The 19,221-nt window shown below is 53.0% G+C and overlaps 1 protein-coding gene across 1 annotated transcript; it reads right to left on the bottom strand.

The window, feature by feature from the left end:
- Positions 1 to 765: 765 nt before the first annotated feature.
- Positions 766 to 14,194, bottom strand: ANKRD34A (ankyrin repeat domain 34A). Its single transcript, XM_044991478.1, has 2 exons — positions 13,886 to 14,194; positions 766 to 6,163 (listed from the first exon to the last, which is right to left on the bottom strand). Exon 2 carries the CDS (start codon positions 6,070 to 6,072, stop codon positions 4,483 to 4,485), a length of 1,590 nt encoding a protein of 529 aa, XP_044847413.1. The 5' UTR covers positions 6,073 to 6,163; positions 13,886 to 14,194; the 3' UTR covers positions 766 to 4,482.
- Between the last annotated feature and the right edge of the window lie 5,027 nt (positions 14,195 to 19,221).

Here is a 19,221-nt window from a genome sequence, read left to right as displayed (position 1 = left end):
CTGCCCTTCCCACATTGCTAAATGCAGACCTGGCTAGACAGATCCATAACCACCATCACCCTGGCATCTGGGCAGCCCCAGAACCAAGCTCGGGCTCCCCCTAGGGAAGGGTAAGTGGGGGCAGGGTCCTGCTATGGAAAAGACTGAGAATCTCTGAGCCTGGATTGTCGGGGAGGACGCAGCTCAGGGACACACGCAGGGACTGGGTTACGGGAAAGGGTTAAACTGATCGCGTCACAATATGCATAGGGTGTAGAGACCTCCTGGTTGGCCACAGTGGTTGGGATGCCACCCAATGCTCAGGAATATTCCCCACTTGATAAAGGAGTAAAAATGCCCCTGGAAATTGTTTCAGTCAAACATCCCCTCATCCGTCGGGTGTTGATTCAGCAAAACCCAAAGGGACCAGCCACCTGGTTTCATCCAGAACTCTACAGGCGGGGGGATGAGCTGGGAAACGGACCCAGTTCTGCTTCGTTATCTGCAACTGATTTAAAGCAAAATGTTCTCTGTGGCTGCCTTTAATACACCCAAGGTGGGGACGGAGGGGTCAAGGGGTCACACCCACCCACACCCACAATATACCCAAGGCGGGAATGGAGAGGTCACACACACACACACACACTCAGTTCCTTTTGTTCATACAGACCAGTGTTGCTCAGACTAAGGCTTGGAGTCGCAAGTGGCTCTTTAATGAGCACATGATATTAAAACACAGGGTGATTTAATTATTAACCAGTCAAAGTTATTAACCAATCAGGAAGCTTTTACCATGTTACTAACCAATTGTCGTTGATAAAATAATAATACTCGGTCAGTCATTTTGCTGTGCAAATGAAATATATATAGTAAGTGAAACAATGAATTCACACTCCTGTGGCTCTGTTGGTCGTTAATTTGACTCCTGAGCCACGGAGGTCTATCACTGATCTATAACTTACCTAAAAGCTATAAGACAACCCCTGGCTAGGAAACCACCGCCCAGCAGTTTGTGCATTTGGCCAGCAGGGGGCAGCATTCTGCTAGTGCCACCATAGGCCCAGGGAAAGGGGCGTGGTACTGGGTGGGAGACCCTGGGGCAGGCTTGTTCCAGGAGCCTTGCTTCTTAAAGGGTTAATAAGCTGTATGTGGTTACAGATTCATCAAGGGATCTGTCCAGGCCTGCTAGAAATGCATGTGTGTGTTCCAGGTGTGACAGCTGCTATTTTGGGCGATATCAGGGCTTGAACCAGGGACTTCCAGAGCTAAAAGCAGGAGCTGCTACAGCCTGAGGTAAAGATGATACCGGGGGGCGGGGCTACAGCTCCTGGGGATTTCCCATCCTCAGACGAAACTTGTGATTTCAAAAATTGTCTCATCCCAAATTGAAACCAAATCCCAAAATCTCAACATTTTTTTTTTGCAAACCCAGTTCCGCCCCCTCCCCCCCAAATCTTTTTGGCTGATATTTTGTTTTGGTAAATTTGAAACATTTCGTTTCAATTTTGACCTTTTAAACGTTAAAACTAGCAAATAATCTACGCTGCCACAGGAAGCATCATTCTGAGCTGAGAAACGGGAACGTTTCGTTCCGAGGCTGGCGAAAAAGGGGCATTTTGACATTTTCAAAACTGTTTTCATCTCCATTTTTTCTAAATGAAAAATTCAGCGGAATTGACGCTTTCCCATGGGACGTTTCAGTTTTGATGAATCGGCGCTTTCTGATGGCAAATCGTTTTCTGGAATAAGCCCCACCCAGCACTAGTCCTTAGCTGGGGCTGTAGCAGACAGGTCCTCTGTGGATCAGACACAGATGGGGGCCTGTAATGGACACTTACCGGTGGCTTATAGCCACACATATACTGGAGACAGATGTGCTCAAAGCAGTTTTGAAAACCTCTGAAATCGCAACGTGAATTTGGTTCCAAATTTCACAGTTGAGCACCATCCTTCTAGCCTGCAGACTGAAAACCCCAGATCCAACCCTACATGTGTCCCAGATACAGACCTGAAACTGTTCTCACATCATGCTGTATGTTCTCTGACATACACAGCCGGAGAGGGCATTTGGAAGGCCCCATGTATCTGCAGCAAACTAGCCCCCAAATCCTGCCGCAAAAGGCTCCAAATCCTGCAGGAAACTGGAAATCCCAAACAGCATCAGATACACTGAAATAATAAGGTTTCTATGAAACTAAACAGAGCAGTGGCTAACGCAATCAGCACGGGATAAAGTGTGCTAGCTAATCCTCTGGCCAATTTAATCAGATGCTGCCCCGGCCATTTTAAGCTCAAATTCTCAGCTGATGTCAGTCAAAAGAGGCACCATTTACACTAGCCAAGAATATGGCCCTTCATTTTCAATGTGCTGCAGAAGTTTGTAACAAAAAAGGCATAAGTGCTTAGCAGGAGCAATCGGGAAAGGGGGTGGGGTGGCAGTTGGGGGCTTTTGGCATCTGGGGATTTAATTGGGAGTTGTGAGAAATGCACAATACAATGCAACATTTCTGCTAAAATCAGCAGTGGAATAGTTAACAATGTTGTTGTCTGTTTGGTGGTCAGTAGGTTTCAGAGTCAACACCCATTGGCATCAAGGGGTTCACATCTAGAGTGATCATTGTAGGCTGTCTAAAGACTAGGTCAGGCCACATGGCATCAGATACATGTCAATCAGGGCTACAAGCGTATTTCTGCAAACAGAAAAGGAAGCACAGCCAGGGGGTGGGTTCTGCAGAGTAGCGGATACATGGGGCCCTGATTACAGTCTCCTTGTGCTTATAGGGAGACCTGTGCAAATGTTAACTCCCTTAGTTAACTCGGACTTTGCAGCATCACTCAGGGAAGTGCAAGGAAACCTGAGCACTCTGCAGATTCATAGCTTGGTAACTAGGGGCCAGATCTTCCCGCTGGGAGTCAGGGACCTAAATACCTTTGAGGACTTGGGGTTTGTTTGCACCACTGCAGTTGTGCAATGCACAATGACAATGCACAATTCCACAGCTTCCCCTGGTGGAAAAGCAGGGTAACCCACGCCAGTGCACTGGGTCTGCACTGTGGGGTTAGCAATGGGTGTCTATGCCTATTTACACTCAGTCCCCTCACTCCCCCCTGAAATGGTTTCCCTTCTGCATCAGTGATGCTCTGCTCAGTCCTGCACCCTGTGCCTAGAGGGTTTATTCCAGCCCTCCCACTAGTGTTTGGGGGTAACTTCTTGTGCGTCCCCAGTCATATTGCTTTGTCTAGGGGTGCGGCTCTGCCAGAGACCGAATGCTAAATAAATAACAAATAAGACGTAGCATTTCTAGCGCGCCTCTGATCCCGGGATCTCCAAGCGCTTTACAGACACAGGTCGGTATCATTCCCTCCATTTGACAGATGGGGGAGACTGAGGCACGGGGAGGGAGCGTCACTAGTCCACAGTTACCCAGTGAGTCAGTGGCAGAGACAGGCAGAGAACCCGAGAGTTGTTAGCGCCCAGTCCTCTGACCACTAGACAACACTCCTCCTCCTGGAGCTGGGAACAGAGCCACGTGCCTAAAGTGTGTCCGTTTTGAGTGCTCCCATCTGAGACACCTTGAAGGGTCCTGGTTTCCAGCGGGTGAGCGTTCAGCGCAGTTGGGCATCCCAATACACTGAAATAATAAGGTTTCTTTTTGCAAACGTAGCCCCAGATCTCCCTTTACTGTGCCTGCCAGACAACGCTGCCCCCTCAGAGGTGGGGAGTGAACCCAGGAGTCCCGACGGCGTTCACACTAATCAACAGGATATTGCAGGGAGCAGCAGGTGGGGTGCAAGGCCACCGGGGGCAGGGGAGGAGGGGTGCCTGTCTTTAGGATCGCTGCCGCTGCCTTCCAGGTCGGAGAGCCGTGCAAACCGAGCAGGGCTGCCTTCGGCTTTGAACCTGGATCGGGCACAAACCGCTGCCGGAAATTGGAAGAGGCTCCGGCTGGCCACGTACCTGATCTCGAACCCAAATCGACCCTTTCATTCCCCTCCTCTGCATCTCCAGGCCGTGCCCGGCAGGACCCAGAGGGACGGGACCCACGCGCCTCCCCTCTGGTTTCCTGACTGGCACGTGGGAGCAGCCGTTAGAAGCTGTCAGCGTCCCACCCCCAACATAGGCCAGCGCTCTGTGGCCACGTGGCACAGTCATGGGCGGTAATGCTTAGGGGCGTTCTGCTGCCAGGCCACAGCCTCCAGGCCTCCACCGAAGGGACCCAGTGCCATCCAGAAATTGGTCGCATGGGGATCCTGGCCCACTGGAGTGCTCCTGTTCTAGTCAGATTCCCTGGACCCTGGGCGCGGCCCGTCGCTAGGATAGATACACAGCAGGGCGGAGGATACACAGCAACCCAGACACAATGGGCTCGCCACCCAGGATGGGGTGGGAGAGATGGGATGGGGGGTGTCTCCAGCTCCTCCCCACTCCAGGAGCAGCAAATGGGATGGGGATAGAATAAATCTAGGCCTCTTCTCCTTTCCCTTGTTGGGGCTTCTGTCCCTTTAAGTGGCCGGGTCGCCCTGGGCCAGCAGGTTCTGGAAATTGACCAGCTGTTTGATCTGTTCCGTCTGCATAGAATGCCTTCGGAACAGCTTCTTCTTCGCCTTGGGGGAGCTGGGGGCCATGGGGATGAGCCCCCTGTGCACGGGCGAGGGGGGCCGGCCGTTGGCCCGGATGTCAGGGATGGGAGGGTGGGGGTTGATGTTGAGCGGGGGCAGGAAGCCAGGCCGGGTGTGGGCGATGTGATCCAGGAGGAGGGTCCCCGATCCCCTCCTCTCCAGCAGCCCCGGGGAGCGACGCCGCCCCGTCATGGGGGACACGGCGCTGGGGATGCTCTCTAGGGATTCCCGGGAGGAGCTGGTCGGCAGGGTCAGGGGGGAGGCGTTGTATTTCCTCCTCTCCAGGGAGACGCGGCCTGAATCCGGGGAGCCGGGGATGGAGTCTGGGCAGAGGTGCGCGTCCGACTCGCAGTGCTCCATGCGGGCCAGCTTATGGTGGGTCACGGCCCGCAGGCCGGGTGCCGGGCCGCCCCCGCTCTCCTGGGCCTCGGGCGCTGTGTTGCGCCGTGACAGAGGCTGGTGGAGGTGGCCGAAATGAACCTTCTCGGCCCAGGGTGCCTCCGGACCTGGGGCCTCTTCCCCGGAGCCGTGGGGGGAAACCATCTTGAAACCGGGGGGCTCCTGGCCCTCGATGCTGTGCCTCCGTGACAGCACGGACCTCTTGGTGATGCTCAAGCCGTTCATCTCGGCCGTGATCCTCTCCTCCGGCGTCCGGGCCTTCTCCGGATGGGAGGCGGCCAAGGCGGAGGGCGCCACCAGCCCCCACGGCTCCGAGTTGAGTCTCTTGAGTTGCCTGGGCCGGCCTTTGGGCGGTGGGGCTGCCGGCGGCTGCTCCGCGGAGGCCTCGGCCTCCAGCCCCTTGGGAAGAGGCGGCGGGGGGCAGGTCAGCCGGGTGGCCATGGTGAAGTTGAAGACGTCCCTCGCCTCCTCCTTCTCGCTGGCCCCGGGCGACTGGGTGGTCTTGACTTCGATGTCAGAGGGCGACATGCACAGGGCAGGCGACTTCTCCTCCAGGCCCGGGGAGGGGGGTGAGTTCAAGTACTGCTTGGTCTTCTTGGTGCCCGAGGGGGACGTGTCGGTGGTGATGATGATCACCTCCTTGCCCTTGGCTTTGCAGGCGTCCAGCAGCACCTGCAAGGTCTCCCGGTCGCCCCGGTTGATGGCGTACACCAGGGCCGACGCCCCCGCGTAGTCCCTGGCGCTGGGGTCGGCCCCGTGCTCCAGCAGGACCGAAGCCACCGAGGGCCCGGCCCGGTCGGCGCAGGCGTGCATCAGGGCCGTCTTGCCCATCTTGTCGGGGATGTTGGGGTCGGCGCCGTTCTCCAGCAGGTAGCGCACCATGCGGGGCTTGTTGTGCGGGTCGTCGTAGCGGGCCAGGCAGGCGGCGATCAGCGGGGTCTCGCCCTGGGCGTTGCCCTCGTTGATGTAGGCCCCGCCTTCCAGCAAGAGGCGAGTGAGGCGGAACTTGCCCTGCCACACGGCCTTCAGCAGGGCGTTCCCCTCCGCGTGCGGCATGGCGGCTGGGTCGTTCATCGCCAGGCGGGGCCTGGGGCCGGGCGGTCTCGTGGGGGCAAGCCGGGGTTGTGGGCAGCGGGGCGGGGCATTGCACAGGCAGAGCTCCTCCCTGGACAGAGAGAGAGAAAGAGAGGGAGACCACATCATGAAATCTTACCCTGCTCCAGCATCGTTCATCGCCAAGCAACCCCTTCACCACTGAGCTGCCACCTCTGGGCTGCAATGCAGCAGCTGGTTAATAGCCGCACAGCCGGGCTTCACAGTGACCACGCAGCCGGTGCTGAAATGCAGCCTGCTCTGGGGTGGAACAGGGCAGCTGTTTAACAGCCACAGAGCAACACTGCAGAGAGAGCACACAACCGCTACTGACATACAGCCAGCTCTGGTGTGCAGCTGCTTAATAGCCCACGGCCATGCCGCAAAAGGATCACTCACCCAGCACTGAAATGCAGCCAGCTCTGGAGTGGAACAGGGCAGCTGTTTAACAGCTGCACAGCCATGCTGCACAGGGAACACTCACCCAATACTGAAATGCAGCAAGTTCTGGGGTGCAGCATGGCAGCTGCTTAAAAGCCACAGCAACGCTCCACAGGGACACTCATCCAACACTGGAATGCAGCCACCTCTGAGGTGGAGGACAACACCTGTTTGATGACCACATAGCAGTGCTGCACAGGGATCACTCACCCAACACTGAAGTGCAGCCAATTCTGGGGGGAGCTGCTTAATGGTGTACCGCAAGGCTGCACAACAGTTTAGGACAGGAAGTGAAGGCTCCAACAGGCGAAGCTAGGCAGGCAGAATCTTCTTATTCATACTGAAATTGGGCCTGGCTAAGAAGTGCCCTGGGATTTTTAAGGCCTCTTTGGGACATGGCCTCAGTTTCACACCCATATGTCTGGTTTGCAGGCCCCCTCCTTCCACCTCACCTCTGTGTCCATGTTCAGACTTCCCAGAGAACCAAGGCAAAAACAGTTGGGAATTCAGCAGCTCCTGCCGCAGAAAAACCCACCTTCGTCCCACCCTGTTGTCAACGGAGCGGGTGGCAATAGAGCCATCCAGACAAGATTAATCTCTCTCTCTTATCACCGGTGGGTCTCAAAGGAGGGGAGGATCATTACCCCCATTTTACAGATGGGGAAACTGAGGTATGAGGTGTTGCCCAAGGCCACCCAGCAGCAGAGCTGGGAATAGAATCCAGGTTTGCCTGAGTCTCACTCACCCTGCATTCATGGCACATTGTCCTGCATATCTCAGGTATAGCTTTACGCACTGTCCATTAATCCAAACCAGGATCTAGGCAGACCCTCTCTGGTGGTGCTAGGTGACTTCTTCACCCCACGCACAGTCGACCTGTGGAACTCATTGCCAGGGGATCGTGTGAAGGCCAAAACTATAACAGGCTTCAAAATGCATTAGACACGTTCACGGAGGGAAAGGTCCATCGATGGCTATTTGCCATGATGGGCAAGGAGGCGACCCCATGCTCGTCCCTAGCCTCAGATTGCCTGGATCTCGGTGTGGACGACAGGGGACGGATCACTCAATGGCTGCCTGTTCTGTTCATTTCCTCCGAAGCACCTGGCATCAGAAGACAGGATACCGGGCTGGATGGACCATTGGTCTGACCCAGTATGGCCGTTCTGATGCAGCACGGCCTGCTCCCTTTCGCTTCACCACAGCCCAGGCTAGATTCTTGTCTACCGTGAGGGATGCTCCCCAGCAGCCACTAGCAGGTCGCCAAAGAGTTAAACGCTCAACTCACACGCGTGTGCCGTTAAAAATGTCACCGAGCGCTGGCAGATCCCCTTGGCTTCCCATCCCAACCTGCCTGCCTGACTCAAAATCCTACCAGCTGGTGCCCGCGTGGAAAAGGGTAATTAATTCAACGCTGGAAAAAAACAAGTTCACTAATCAAAAGGAGTTTGGCTGGTGAGCGCGTCCTCCCCCCCCCTCCGCCCCCAGCCCCTTCTGCCCTGGCAGCTGGTGAGCTGGTTGGCTGGAGGGGCATTGGAGAAGGGCTGCCTGTCCTGCCTAATTTACCGGAAATCTCTCACTCTGGGGTGTAGGTGACACAGTGTCTATTGGTGCCAGCTTGCGGAGTCCGATGCAAACAGGAGCAGCTTGGCCAAAGAGCTGCAGGTTGGATTCCCGAGGGCTCAGACCCCCCCTCCTGCCCCCCAATCAGGGCAAGCTGCCAGCATCGGCACCTGAATAAATTCAGATTTCTCAAAGGCCTCTGCGTGGGTCCCACTGGGACACGCAGATGGGCAGCAGCGTTTCAGAAGGGCCCGGCTTCCGGCCTGGGCAGCTCTTTGGAAAAACCCGGCCACGTGTTCTGCCGGATTGATTCACGCTGCTCCCACCTGGGCCTACGCTGGGACACGGAAGCCAAAGGAGAGGCAAGAGGGGGGAAGCCGGGGGAGGAGAGAAAGGAAGAGTGCAGGAGAGGGAGAATGAGATAGATGGGAAGAATAAGCGATGAGGGAAGGTAAGGAAAGGGGGAAGGAACAAAAAGGCCAGGAGGAGGAGAAGAGGGAAGGCGCGAGGGGGGAAAGGCAGGGGAAGAGGAGAGAAGAAGGGGCCTGGAAGACTGAGGGTGAACAGAGGAGAGCTAATGAGCAAAGTAGAAGAGAATAAAGGAGGTGTGGAAAGAGAAGAGGCAGGAAAGGGAAGCTAATTAGCAGGGCTAATGAACGAGCAGCGTCCTACAAATCATCAGAGGCTGGCGCCATCCCCTGACCCGGTGCCCCGGGAACCAGGGCCTGATTGAATCACGGACGTCGAGTGCGGCAGATTAATGCCACTGAAGCGGCCAGCTCAGAGCCCTTCCAGTAAGAGGCAGCAGGCTAAGCAGGGTGGATTGGGGTTATGGCTTAGATGGGAGACCCCCTGCCCCCAGTGGTGACTCGATGAGGGGTGTTCTTCTCAGAAGGCCTCCCCACATGTGGTCATCAGCAGCCCTCTTCTTGCTAAAGCTGGTGGCCTGATCGAGGCACGACTGGCCACAATGAGCTTTGCTTCCTATCCTAAAGTGCTAGGGAGTATTCTGTCCTGGAGGGAGTGTGGTCCAATGGTTAGAGCAGGAGACTGTGAGCCAGGACGCCTGGGTTCTGTGCACTGCGCTGGGAAAGAGTGGTTAGAGTAGCTACACTGGGTGCGTGGAAATCTGGACCAGTGTGACATTACCGAGGTCACCCGGGGAGGCTGTGACAGAGCTGGGCACTGAGTCCCGGGCTCCTAGTGAACGTGTAACACGGTGAGCGGTTCTGAATGTGTAAGAGGCAGACGATGTTTCTGTAGGTACCGAGGCAAAAGGTTTACGCTCAGGATTTATCTCCTGAGCCCACTTGTGGGCCGGGTCAGATCCTGTCATTCTCATGTAGCCTTCTCAAACCCTTCTAGGAACCGAACCGCCCCCACACCCCTCTCTGCAAGGATCGGCCGGGTCATTAATTCTGCCCAGGACAATTAGTCTGTGTGACTGGCTGGACCTGGGGAGAGAAGCTGGAAGAGGCCAGCTCAGCTCCACAGCCTCAGCTGATGGAGGAGAAAAGGGGGAAGATTGAAAATGGATGGGCTGGTGTTTTCTGTGGGATTTGGATGGTCAGTTCCCAATGAAACTAATAGGAACTAGGCATCCAAATACTCTCAGCAGCTTGAAACATCTCAGCCTTCTTCTCTAATCTTCCTATCTATCTACCTAATCTTCGTCTGCATCTCTCTCGATCTATCTGTCGCATGCAACGTGTCCTCCGGGCTTTCAAATTAAGCATATTAGAAAGGCTGGCACGTCCCTCTGAGCCAGTGGAGCATTCCTTTTGAGAAAACACTGGATTAACTTGCAGTGACTAGCTCTGTTAAAGTGTCATTTCAAAACCCATCCATGTGCAGCAATACAAAGCCGCGGGAGGGCCCTGGAATCATTTGTCATTTGTCAGACAATGACTGAGCTGCCAGCTAACCCACACTAAGTGACCTGCTTTATCTGTTTTGTTATTAGCACCTAGTCATTTCCTCATTACTTCTAGATTTAACTCAGCGTCCCCAGAGCGTTCACGGGTGGCGGGGAGGGGAAGGAATCTAGTATGGGTTGAGCATGGGCCAGGGCATCAGTGTTCCTGGGCTTTATTACCAGCTTTGCAGGCAGTGCACACTAGTAGTTAAAGCGGGCAGAAGGGGTCTGATGATCAGAACTCCTCGAGTTTATTTATTTATTTTTTAATATCTGTAGCAGGGAATGCTGTACAGCAGTTGGGACAGTGGACTGGGAATCAGGACTCCTGGGTTCTATTACCAGTTGTAGGCCAGAGTGCAATCTAGTGATTAGAGCAGGGGACTCCTGGGTTCTCTTCTTGGCTCTACCAAATCATGGCCCCACTCTGTGCCTCAGTTTCCCCAACTATAGACCGGGGATCGCAGCGACTCACCCGAGTTTTTCAAAACACTTTTGCGATCTCTAGCAGGAGGCGAGGGATTTTCAAAGAAATCTAAAGGAGTTAGGTGCCTGCAATGCCCAGTGGGCTCCTAAATCTCAGAGTCCCATTGCAAAGCCCAACTGAAAAGTGCCACATAAGGGCCTCCATTGAAGTCAGCGACAGCCTTTCCATTGGCCTTAGCGGGCTGCGGATCAGAACTGAAGTGCGATGCCCTATGATGGGGGTTTTATTTCTGACGGATTTTATCCTGAGCAGCCGCCAACATTTCAGTAGCACCAAAAGGCACGCAAGAGAAAACGAGTCGATAGATAAGAGGCAGCAAGCCCTATAATTTCTGCACATCTTCCCTTCCAGAAAAGCATCTAGCCCCCAAGATGCCAGAGTCAATATTGACCAGCAAGACGTTTCAAAAATGAGGAGCTCTCCTCCTGCATCAGTTGCTCTCCTCTGGACGTCACAGTCACAAGTCTGGAAGCAAGAGAACGCCACCAGAGTGGGATGCTTTTGTTCCTCTCTGAAACAACCCCTGTTCCCTCAACCCCCCCTGTTGAGGCCTCCATGAATATACCTAAAGCTGTCAGATTCACCAGTTAAAGCTCCAACCCCGCCCCTTATTTTATATTATTTTTTCTCTTGCCGCTACTTTCTGGGGGCTTTTTCAAGGGGCTGGTGCCGGCTGGGCCTCTTGGGTGGTTGGTTGTTATTATTTATTATCTGTATCTCAGTAGCACTTAGGAGCCCGTTATGGATCAGGTCCCCCTGGGCGCTAGGTGCTGTACGTACACAGAACAAAAAGCCAGCCCCGGACCCAGAGATCTTACAACCTACGTTTGCATCACCGGTGACTGCACTATTGATGGCTCATTAACAGGCTCCCCAGTGGTGACGTGGGGAGGTGATTGTGTCAGATCCCCAGCTGGTGGAAATCAACAGAGCCCCATTGGAGTCAGTGGGTCAGATTCCCAACTGGTGTCACTGGGCCAGAGCGCCACAGAAATCAATGGGCCAAGGCTCAGCTGTTGTCAATGAGCATTGCTCAAGTGACTTCCCCAGACCTGTGCTGATTTGCACCCACGCAGGATCTGGCCCATTGTGTCGCTAGCTTGGGATGTCCGTCCCACCCTGCCCCCCATCCTTTGCCAAAGGGAACCCAGAATGACCTTTGGGCCCAATCCTGCACAACTTACCTGCGCCCACCCTGACGGGAGCTTGGCTCCAGCAAGGCGGGCAAAGTTGGGCTCTTCCAGGCTGAATCTGCTGCCCTTGATCCCACAAGTAATCCTTACTCACCTGAGTAGCCTCGGTCACTTCTAGGGATTCACCAGGATCGCTCGCCCGAGTGAGGGTGGCGGCAGCGGGAGCCTCGGGCCCTGATCCAAAGGCAGGGCCTTTGGACTGACTTCAGTGGCCTGGGCTCGCTTCAGTGTGGGTCTCCCCGTCTCCCCTGGGTTAATGGAACTGCTCAGGGTTCATAGGTTTTTAAGACCACAATGGGCCATAGGATTGGACCCCTTCTGGCTTAAACATCCTAGACAATGTCCCTCCCCTCTGGCTAGGTAGCTTGCCCTCATCAGCATCCCATCCGTGCGCGTCACAATCAGAAATGGGTTTTAGCCTCTCCTGGGGATTATCCCCGTTTCAGGAGAGATGAAGCAACTTGACCAAGGTCACACAGGGAATCTGTAGCAGAGCCAGGAATTAAACCAGATCGTCTGGGTCCTACTCGAGTGTCCTCCCTGTGAGACCATCACCCCTTCCACCCCAGCTACTGTCTCAGTTTCAAGGCAGTGTTGATACACTGTCTTCCACATTGCTCGGGGAATGAATGAGCAATTACCTCTCTCATTCCTCCGGTTTCTTTCCTGAGCTCCACCTTAGGAAATCTATGAGAGCCCTGTATCGTATCAGAAAAATCCATCTGTCATGCTGGGGTGTAATAAAGCAGGCAATTTCATCTCGGGAATCCTGTAAACCCTTCATCATTTATTGTCCAGGAATGCAGGCTAAATAAGCTACGGTCTGGTAAGATCTCACTCTGCTTGTCCCCATAGGACCTCTAAGTATAAAAAGCCATTTTACCTTTGGAATCTTTCAAAGACAAGTCCCGTGCTTTTGGGTGAAAAAACCACAGCCTTTTTCAGATGAAGCAGCCCCTTTTTTTTTCATTTAAAAAAACCCCAGCCCAAATCCCTGCAGAGCACTACAGCTTTAGGAAACAAAGGTTTAAAGCTCTGACAGGGACGCTGAATATCGAGGCATGCAATGGATGAAAAAAGGAGACAACAAAGAGGGAAAAGCCAGATCGATTCTTTGCCGCATCTTTGCATTTGTGGGTTGCAACTGGAAAAGGAAGAGATTCGGGTTTTGGCAAATCGCTACGGAGGTGAACTGGGAATGCCTAGTGGATGTCGGTGTAGAAATGGTCTGATGGGAATTTATTGGAAGCAGAATTCTTCCTGGGATCTTTTTTTCCTGGGATTTCAGATGCAAAGGGATTTACTTGGGGGTGATGAGAGAAACCTAAAGAAAATATTCTGATCTAAATTAGCAAGAGCTTTCACCCACGTCTGGTTACATAACCATATAAGAATGAATGCAACCTACTGAATGGAGGGAGAGAAATTTATATATATATATATATGGAATTTAAAGGAACTTGTGATGCTGAATATTAGAGTTCAGGATGGTTACAGCAAGTGAAATACATTTAAATCAAAGGATAATCCTATTCCTGTTCTAATTCTGTTAAACAGGTGGATTTAAAGCAATACACCAGCTTGTGGCAATAAAACCTGATTAGATTTTAATATAAAACAGATTTCTGGCTTGGTTTGGATCAGCAGAATAAAACACCAAAGGGACCAGAACGGGTAAGAGCAGAAAGACACCTGAGTGGACATCTAGCCACAGAGAAATTAATGATTAGTCTGATGAAAAAGAAACACATTTAATAATAATAATAACGAACCAATCATTCATTAAATAAGTGCAGCCAAAGAATCCCAGAGTTCCAGTGCAAGCTGGGCTGTTCGGGAAACCAGCAGCAATTGGGGAATGGGATTTTAGGATAAACTGACAGTGAATGTGACAGACAGACAAGACCTTCATACAGTCCAGGAGACTTTCTCTCCCATCCCCGTCCGCATTTTAGCCTAAGCGCAGGACCCATGTGCTGATCCCCGGCCAGGAGCAGCGGTGGTGCTTGCTCCTTTCAGCACCCACTAGCTGCTCTGTCATGCTGGAACTAGGGGGGCTGCCGCACCCCCTGGCTTGAAGTGGTTTCCATCATGTACAGGGTTTACAGTTTGGTTCACTGGCTCTCAGCACCCCCACTGCACACATTGTTCCAGCCCCCCTGCTGCTCGCTTCTCTTTTGAAAAGCCGTATCGTACCTGGCGCGGTTGGACCCTCTCCCGTCACCTGCCGCCGGCTCTTCTGGGCGACATGCTTCCTCCTCACCCCCGGGAAAGCGGAGCAGAAGCCTGCAGAGTTTTCATGGCTTGAGACCTTTGCTCCCCTTTTGTGCATTGAGTGCGTGCGGGTGTTTAAAGGAAATCGACCCCGTTCAGCTTGAGACGGGGGATAGACACAGCGAAGCCGAATAATTCAGTCCATCAAAGCCCTTCTCTGCATTTTCTTTTAGCAGCATTTCCCTCCCTTGCACACCTCTCCCCCGTCCCCACGCCAGTTGCAGCCCTGCGGATAGGGGCCTGAGCGCCGGTGTTTTCCACGTACGGTCACAGCCGTCCCGGCTCTTTGCAGAGACAGAGCCAGGCTGCTATTTTTAAGCTCCCTTCCCATAGACCAGAAGTAGCTGTTCCATTCAGCTACACAGAGCAATCACACTGCACCAATATACATGGGAAAGGGGCCCGCCTCTTCCACTCCCCCCTCCTCCCCTGCCAGGGCTTATGAATTATGCTTGGTCCTGGTCTCATCCCTCGATCTCTCTCGGTAGCAATTTGGTGGCACTCTCCAGGGGCGCCGGAACAATGTGCATTGTGCTGAGAGCCGCCGAACCGAACCGCAAGCCCTGCACATGATGGGAACCACTTCAAGCCAGGGGGAGCGGGCGCACCCCTCGTTCCAGCACCTGCGGCACTCTCCTCTCTGCTTAGGATGCTGGGGATGAGTCCAGTGCATGCTGCTGTACTATAAATACCAGCCCCTGGCCACTGCAACGCTGGGCACCATTAACCCTTGATCCTCCGCTGCCCTGCGCCTTTGTCTCCCCCTAACACACCTCGCCAAGTCGCCTCGTTTTAGGAACATTAGTGACCTGCATGGCAGCAAGGCCTCCAGGCCTCAGCGGGGATCAGGGCCCCATTCAGTGGCAGTGTTAGGCCTCTGCAATGGCGGGGGGGCCCCCAAGCAGCAAGGGGGCCCCCCCTCCCGCATGGTGAGTCAGTTACTTGGCCCTGGTGACAAAGCAAAAGCCAAGGTGAAGCGTAACCCCCCCTCCCAACATGATGATGCAGGGACGGACGCAAACCCTGTCCAGCATGTTGGACAGGGCAGCCCTGGTGTTGGACAGCAACACCGGCAGCCCCCCACTCCCACAACTGAGCTTTGCGGGGGGCTGCTAGAGGATAAACCAGGGGGGCTGGATCAGTGTGTGTAGTGGGGGTGCTGAGAGCCATTGGACCAAATTGTCAACCCTGTATATGATGGAAACCACTTCAAGCCAGGAGGAGTTCCTGCCCCCGCACCCCTAATTCCAGCACCTCTGGGATAAATGGTGCCACTGGCCCCATTGTGCCGGGCACTGCACTGACCCAGAGCAAGAGACAGTCTTTGCTCCATAGTGTCTTACAAACCAACTAGACCAGACAGACAATGGGGGGAGGGGAAACTGAGGCACAGAGTGGGGACGCGACTTGCCCAACATGACCCAAGCAGGGCAGTGGCAGAACCAAGAAAAGAGCCCTGGTCTCCCCACGTTTCAGACCAGTGCCCTACCCACTACCCTATGCTACCTCTCACGTGGCAGGGCTGTAAATGACTTCGCAAGTCACAGAGCAAGGGAGGGGTGTAAGATACTCAGCGTCCTCCCAGGGTCTGTCTCCACTGCTTTGTAAAACTGGGTCTGTGGCATCTGGGCTTGTGGACTCCATGGTGCATTGGCAACCTGGGCTAACAATTGCTAGACCCATAACTCACCACTGCAGCAACAGCTCCATACTGCGCTACACAGACCTGACTCGGGTCTGCGGCTTGAGTTGTGTCCACACTGCAAAATGATGGGGCTTGGACCCGAGTCTCAGTGGGACTAGGACTCAGACCCACCCCCAGCTGGGCGGGTCCTAGGATTCAGATCCTGAATGATTGCTGACCCATCACATACAGCTTTGTGTGTAGACAGTACAGGGGATGGAGCTGGGTTCAAACCTGAGCCTAAGCCCAGGTTTATGGTTCAGTGTAGACATAATCCCAGTTTCCCCACCCCCCATACTTGCCTCAAAGATTCATTTTGGATCCCATCAAGGGTGGAGGTGGGAAGTGTTGGCTAGTGGTTAGAGCAGGGGACTGGAAATCTGGACTTCTGGCTTCTACCTCCAGCTCTGCCATGGGCTCCCTACATGCTCTTGGGCGAGTCCATCCCTTTCTCCATGCCTCAGTTTCCCCACCTGTAAAATGGAGAGACTGGCACAGACCCGCTTGCACGAAGCACTTTGAGGATGGAACCTGCTCCGTGTTTGTGCGGTGAGCGCTGTCTCGGGGAGTTGCATGAGTGATATCTCACAACCACTGCCAGCCGGGAGATTCACTCGTGCTAAGGGAAGAGATGAAAAGTGCCCAAGGTCTGAGGCCACCAGGTATAATGGGCAAACGTGTGGGTGTGTATGGCTCTCCACGCGGGGGCTGCGCCTTCCAGAGGCACCTCTTCGGAAGCGTTCGTAATCCCTTGTGCCTGCCCTTCACTGTTGCCATGGTTACCTTGACTAATTGTATTCCTATCGCTCCCTGCCCAGTTCCGAATGTGTTAGGTGTTAGCGGGGAAAAGTCAGTTTCCTTCGTAATTCTTCAGCCCCAGAAGACCTTTGACCTCAGCCAAACCCGGGCGGTGGATTGGTGAAAATTGAGTTGTTGCTGTTATTGCAATAAGGCCAACTGAGATCAGGGCACCATTGTGTCAGGGGCTGTACAGATATGCGACAGGGGCTGGACAGACACAGGCCTGGACAGACACACAATTTTTGGACCAGTATAACTGTGTTGGCTACGGAAGTGATTGTTTACCAGTATAGTTAGGGTGACCAGATAGCAAATGTGAAAAATCGGGATGGGAGTGGGAGGTAATCAGAGCCTATTTAAGAAAAAGACCCAAAAATCGGGACTGTCCCTATAAAATCAGGACATCTGGTCACCCTACAATATAGTTAGCCCCTACTGTGTCCACAATTATACTGTAAAAAGGGGCCTTATATTAGTATAGGTGATTCCCCTTCCCATACAGGAATAAGTGATATTTAGGCTTTCAATGATTCGATTTTTATCAGTAAATGTCAATTTCACTGCACCACACACAACCCCCCCAGAAAGTCCTTCCATTGATGATTGAAATTCACGAAAGATGAAAAATGCTGCTTGACTGCTTCTTGGAGTTTGATCGAAGGAGAGTTACTTTGCATATTTTGCAGGGGATGTTGGCAATTGGAGTTTTAACGGTCATAAAGCTCTAAGTTCTGGACTCTCAAGGTTGACTGTTGTGAAATAATTATTGTCTGACCCCTGCCGTTGTCTGACCTCCCCTCCCAAAATTTCTTCCAACTGGAAAAATTTAAATTGATAAAAATCAGCAAAAAATGCTTAAAAACAAATGTTGATATTATCCATCAAAATTATAAGAACATAAGACTGGCCCTACTGGGTCAGACCAAGGGTCCATCTAGCCCAGTATCCTGTCTTCCGATAGTGGCCAGTGCCAGGGGCCCCAGAGGGAATGAACAGAACAGGTGATCATCAAGTGATCCATCCCCTGTTGCCCATTCCCAGCTTCTGGCAAACAGAGGCTAGGGACACCATCCCTGCCCATCCTGGCTAATAGCCATTGATGGATGTATCCTCTGTGAACTTATCTAGCTCTTTTTTGAACCCTGTTATAGTCTTTGCCTTCACAACATCCTCTGGCAAGGAGTTCCACAGGTTGACTGAGCGCTGTGTGAAGGAATACTTCCTTTTATTTGTTTTAAAATAACAAAAATTGAGTTCTGACAAGCCTAGCCATGCTGGTATAAGCAGATTTATATGGGTATAACTCCACCCACAATCAGGAAATTGTACGGCTTTAACCATACTGGTATAGTATCAGAGGGGTAGCCGTGTTAGTCTGGTTCTGTAGAAGCAGCAAAGAATCCTGTGGCACCTTATAGACTAACAGACATTTTGCAGCATGAGCTTTCGTGGGTGAATACCCACTTCATCGGATGCAAGTGGTATAGTTAATGCACTACAACTGTTGTATGGAGAAGGCCTTTCATTCTGGGTTTAAAACCGAGTTGTTATTATTATGGGAGTAATGCCAGCAGAGATTAGAGCACCATTATGCTAGGTGGTGTGCAGACACAGTGCTGGCCCTGCAGAATTTATAGTCACGAGAGAAGTGATTTGCCCAAGGCCACACAGCCGATCAGTAGCAGAACTAGGCATCAAACCCAGGTCTTCTGACTTCTGACGTAGTGTCCAGCAAACAACCCATAGGCTGACATTTGAGAAAGAGAGGGCCTGACTTTGTAGGTTCGCAGCTGGAAAACTAATGTCCCATCAATTTCTTGGCTTCATTCGCCCTGCCTTTGCTGTGTGATTTGGCAGGCTTAGTCGGCGTTATTTGGTTCCCGTGGCTTGATGCAGGATGGGCTGACACCCACAACAGTGACCATAGCCCTTCGACCGTCTGTAAAGCGGAGTGACACTATGAAACACATATGGCCAGGTTGGGCCAGCGGGGCTTGCGCTATAGGGATGCTATGTATTAGCTGATTGCCGTGGTAATTTACACAGAGTCGGGGGGTAGGAGAGCTGGCTTAGTGGAGAGTGGGATTCAGGAGGCCCGAGCTCAAATCCAGTACTGCCACAGTTCTCCTGTGTCATCAAGTCATCTTGCACCATCTGTAAAATGGGTATAATCCTTCCCTGCCTCCCTGGGATGTTGTGAGACAGAAGCCTGTTAATGACTGGGAGATGCTCAGCTGCTATGGTGAAGAGGGACCTTTTCAGCCGTGCTGTGCACCTGGAGCTCAGCCCCACCTCATCTAACTGCCAGCATGGTCCAGAACTCAGCCACAGCACAGAACTGCTCACCAGCAGTGTGAGTAGCGCCGCCTCTTGGTAAGAGTCCATTATAAGACCCCGTTTTCAGTTGCTCCTCTGAACTTTGCCAAACTTTAACCATCTGGGCTGGAATTTCCCATGCCCCAGTGTCTGCCTCCAGCTGATTCTGTGGTGAGAGACATTATCGGCTAAAGCCGTCTGGGCCTTTCAGGGAACGAGAGCAGTTACAGAAATGTCTATACTGCTATTTGTAGCCCCAGCGTGTGAGCCCCGGGAGCTCAGTTGATCTGGGTGCTGAGACTTGCTGCCCCAGGGTGGTGCTTGTTTTTTTTGCAGTGTCGATGTCAAGGGCTGACCCCCACCCTTCTCCCTAACACCAGATGGACTCCGGAGCGATTCCCACTGAAGCGGATGGCACCGTGCCGGAGCGAGAGCCGCATGGGGGGCTGTGGCGTCT

This window comes from Mauremys mutica, chromosome 17 (assembly GCF_020497125.1).
Source record: "Mauremys mutica isolate MM-2020 ecotype Southern chromosome 17, ASM2049712v1, whole genome shotgun sequence".
Taxonomy (NCBI): domain Eukaryota; kingdom Metazoa; phylum Chordata; order Testudines; family Geoemydidae; genus Mauremys; species Mauremys mutica.
The sequence above is the reverse complement of the archived record's forward strand: the minus strand, read 5'-3'. Positions and strand labels throughout refer to the sequence as shown.

Bases quoted from the DNA above. Each gene is read 5' to 3' on its own strand.
- ANKRD34A (XM_044991478.1), bottom strand. From the start codon at position 6,072: ATGAACGACCCAGCCGCCATGCCGCACGCGGAGGGGAACGCCCTGCTG.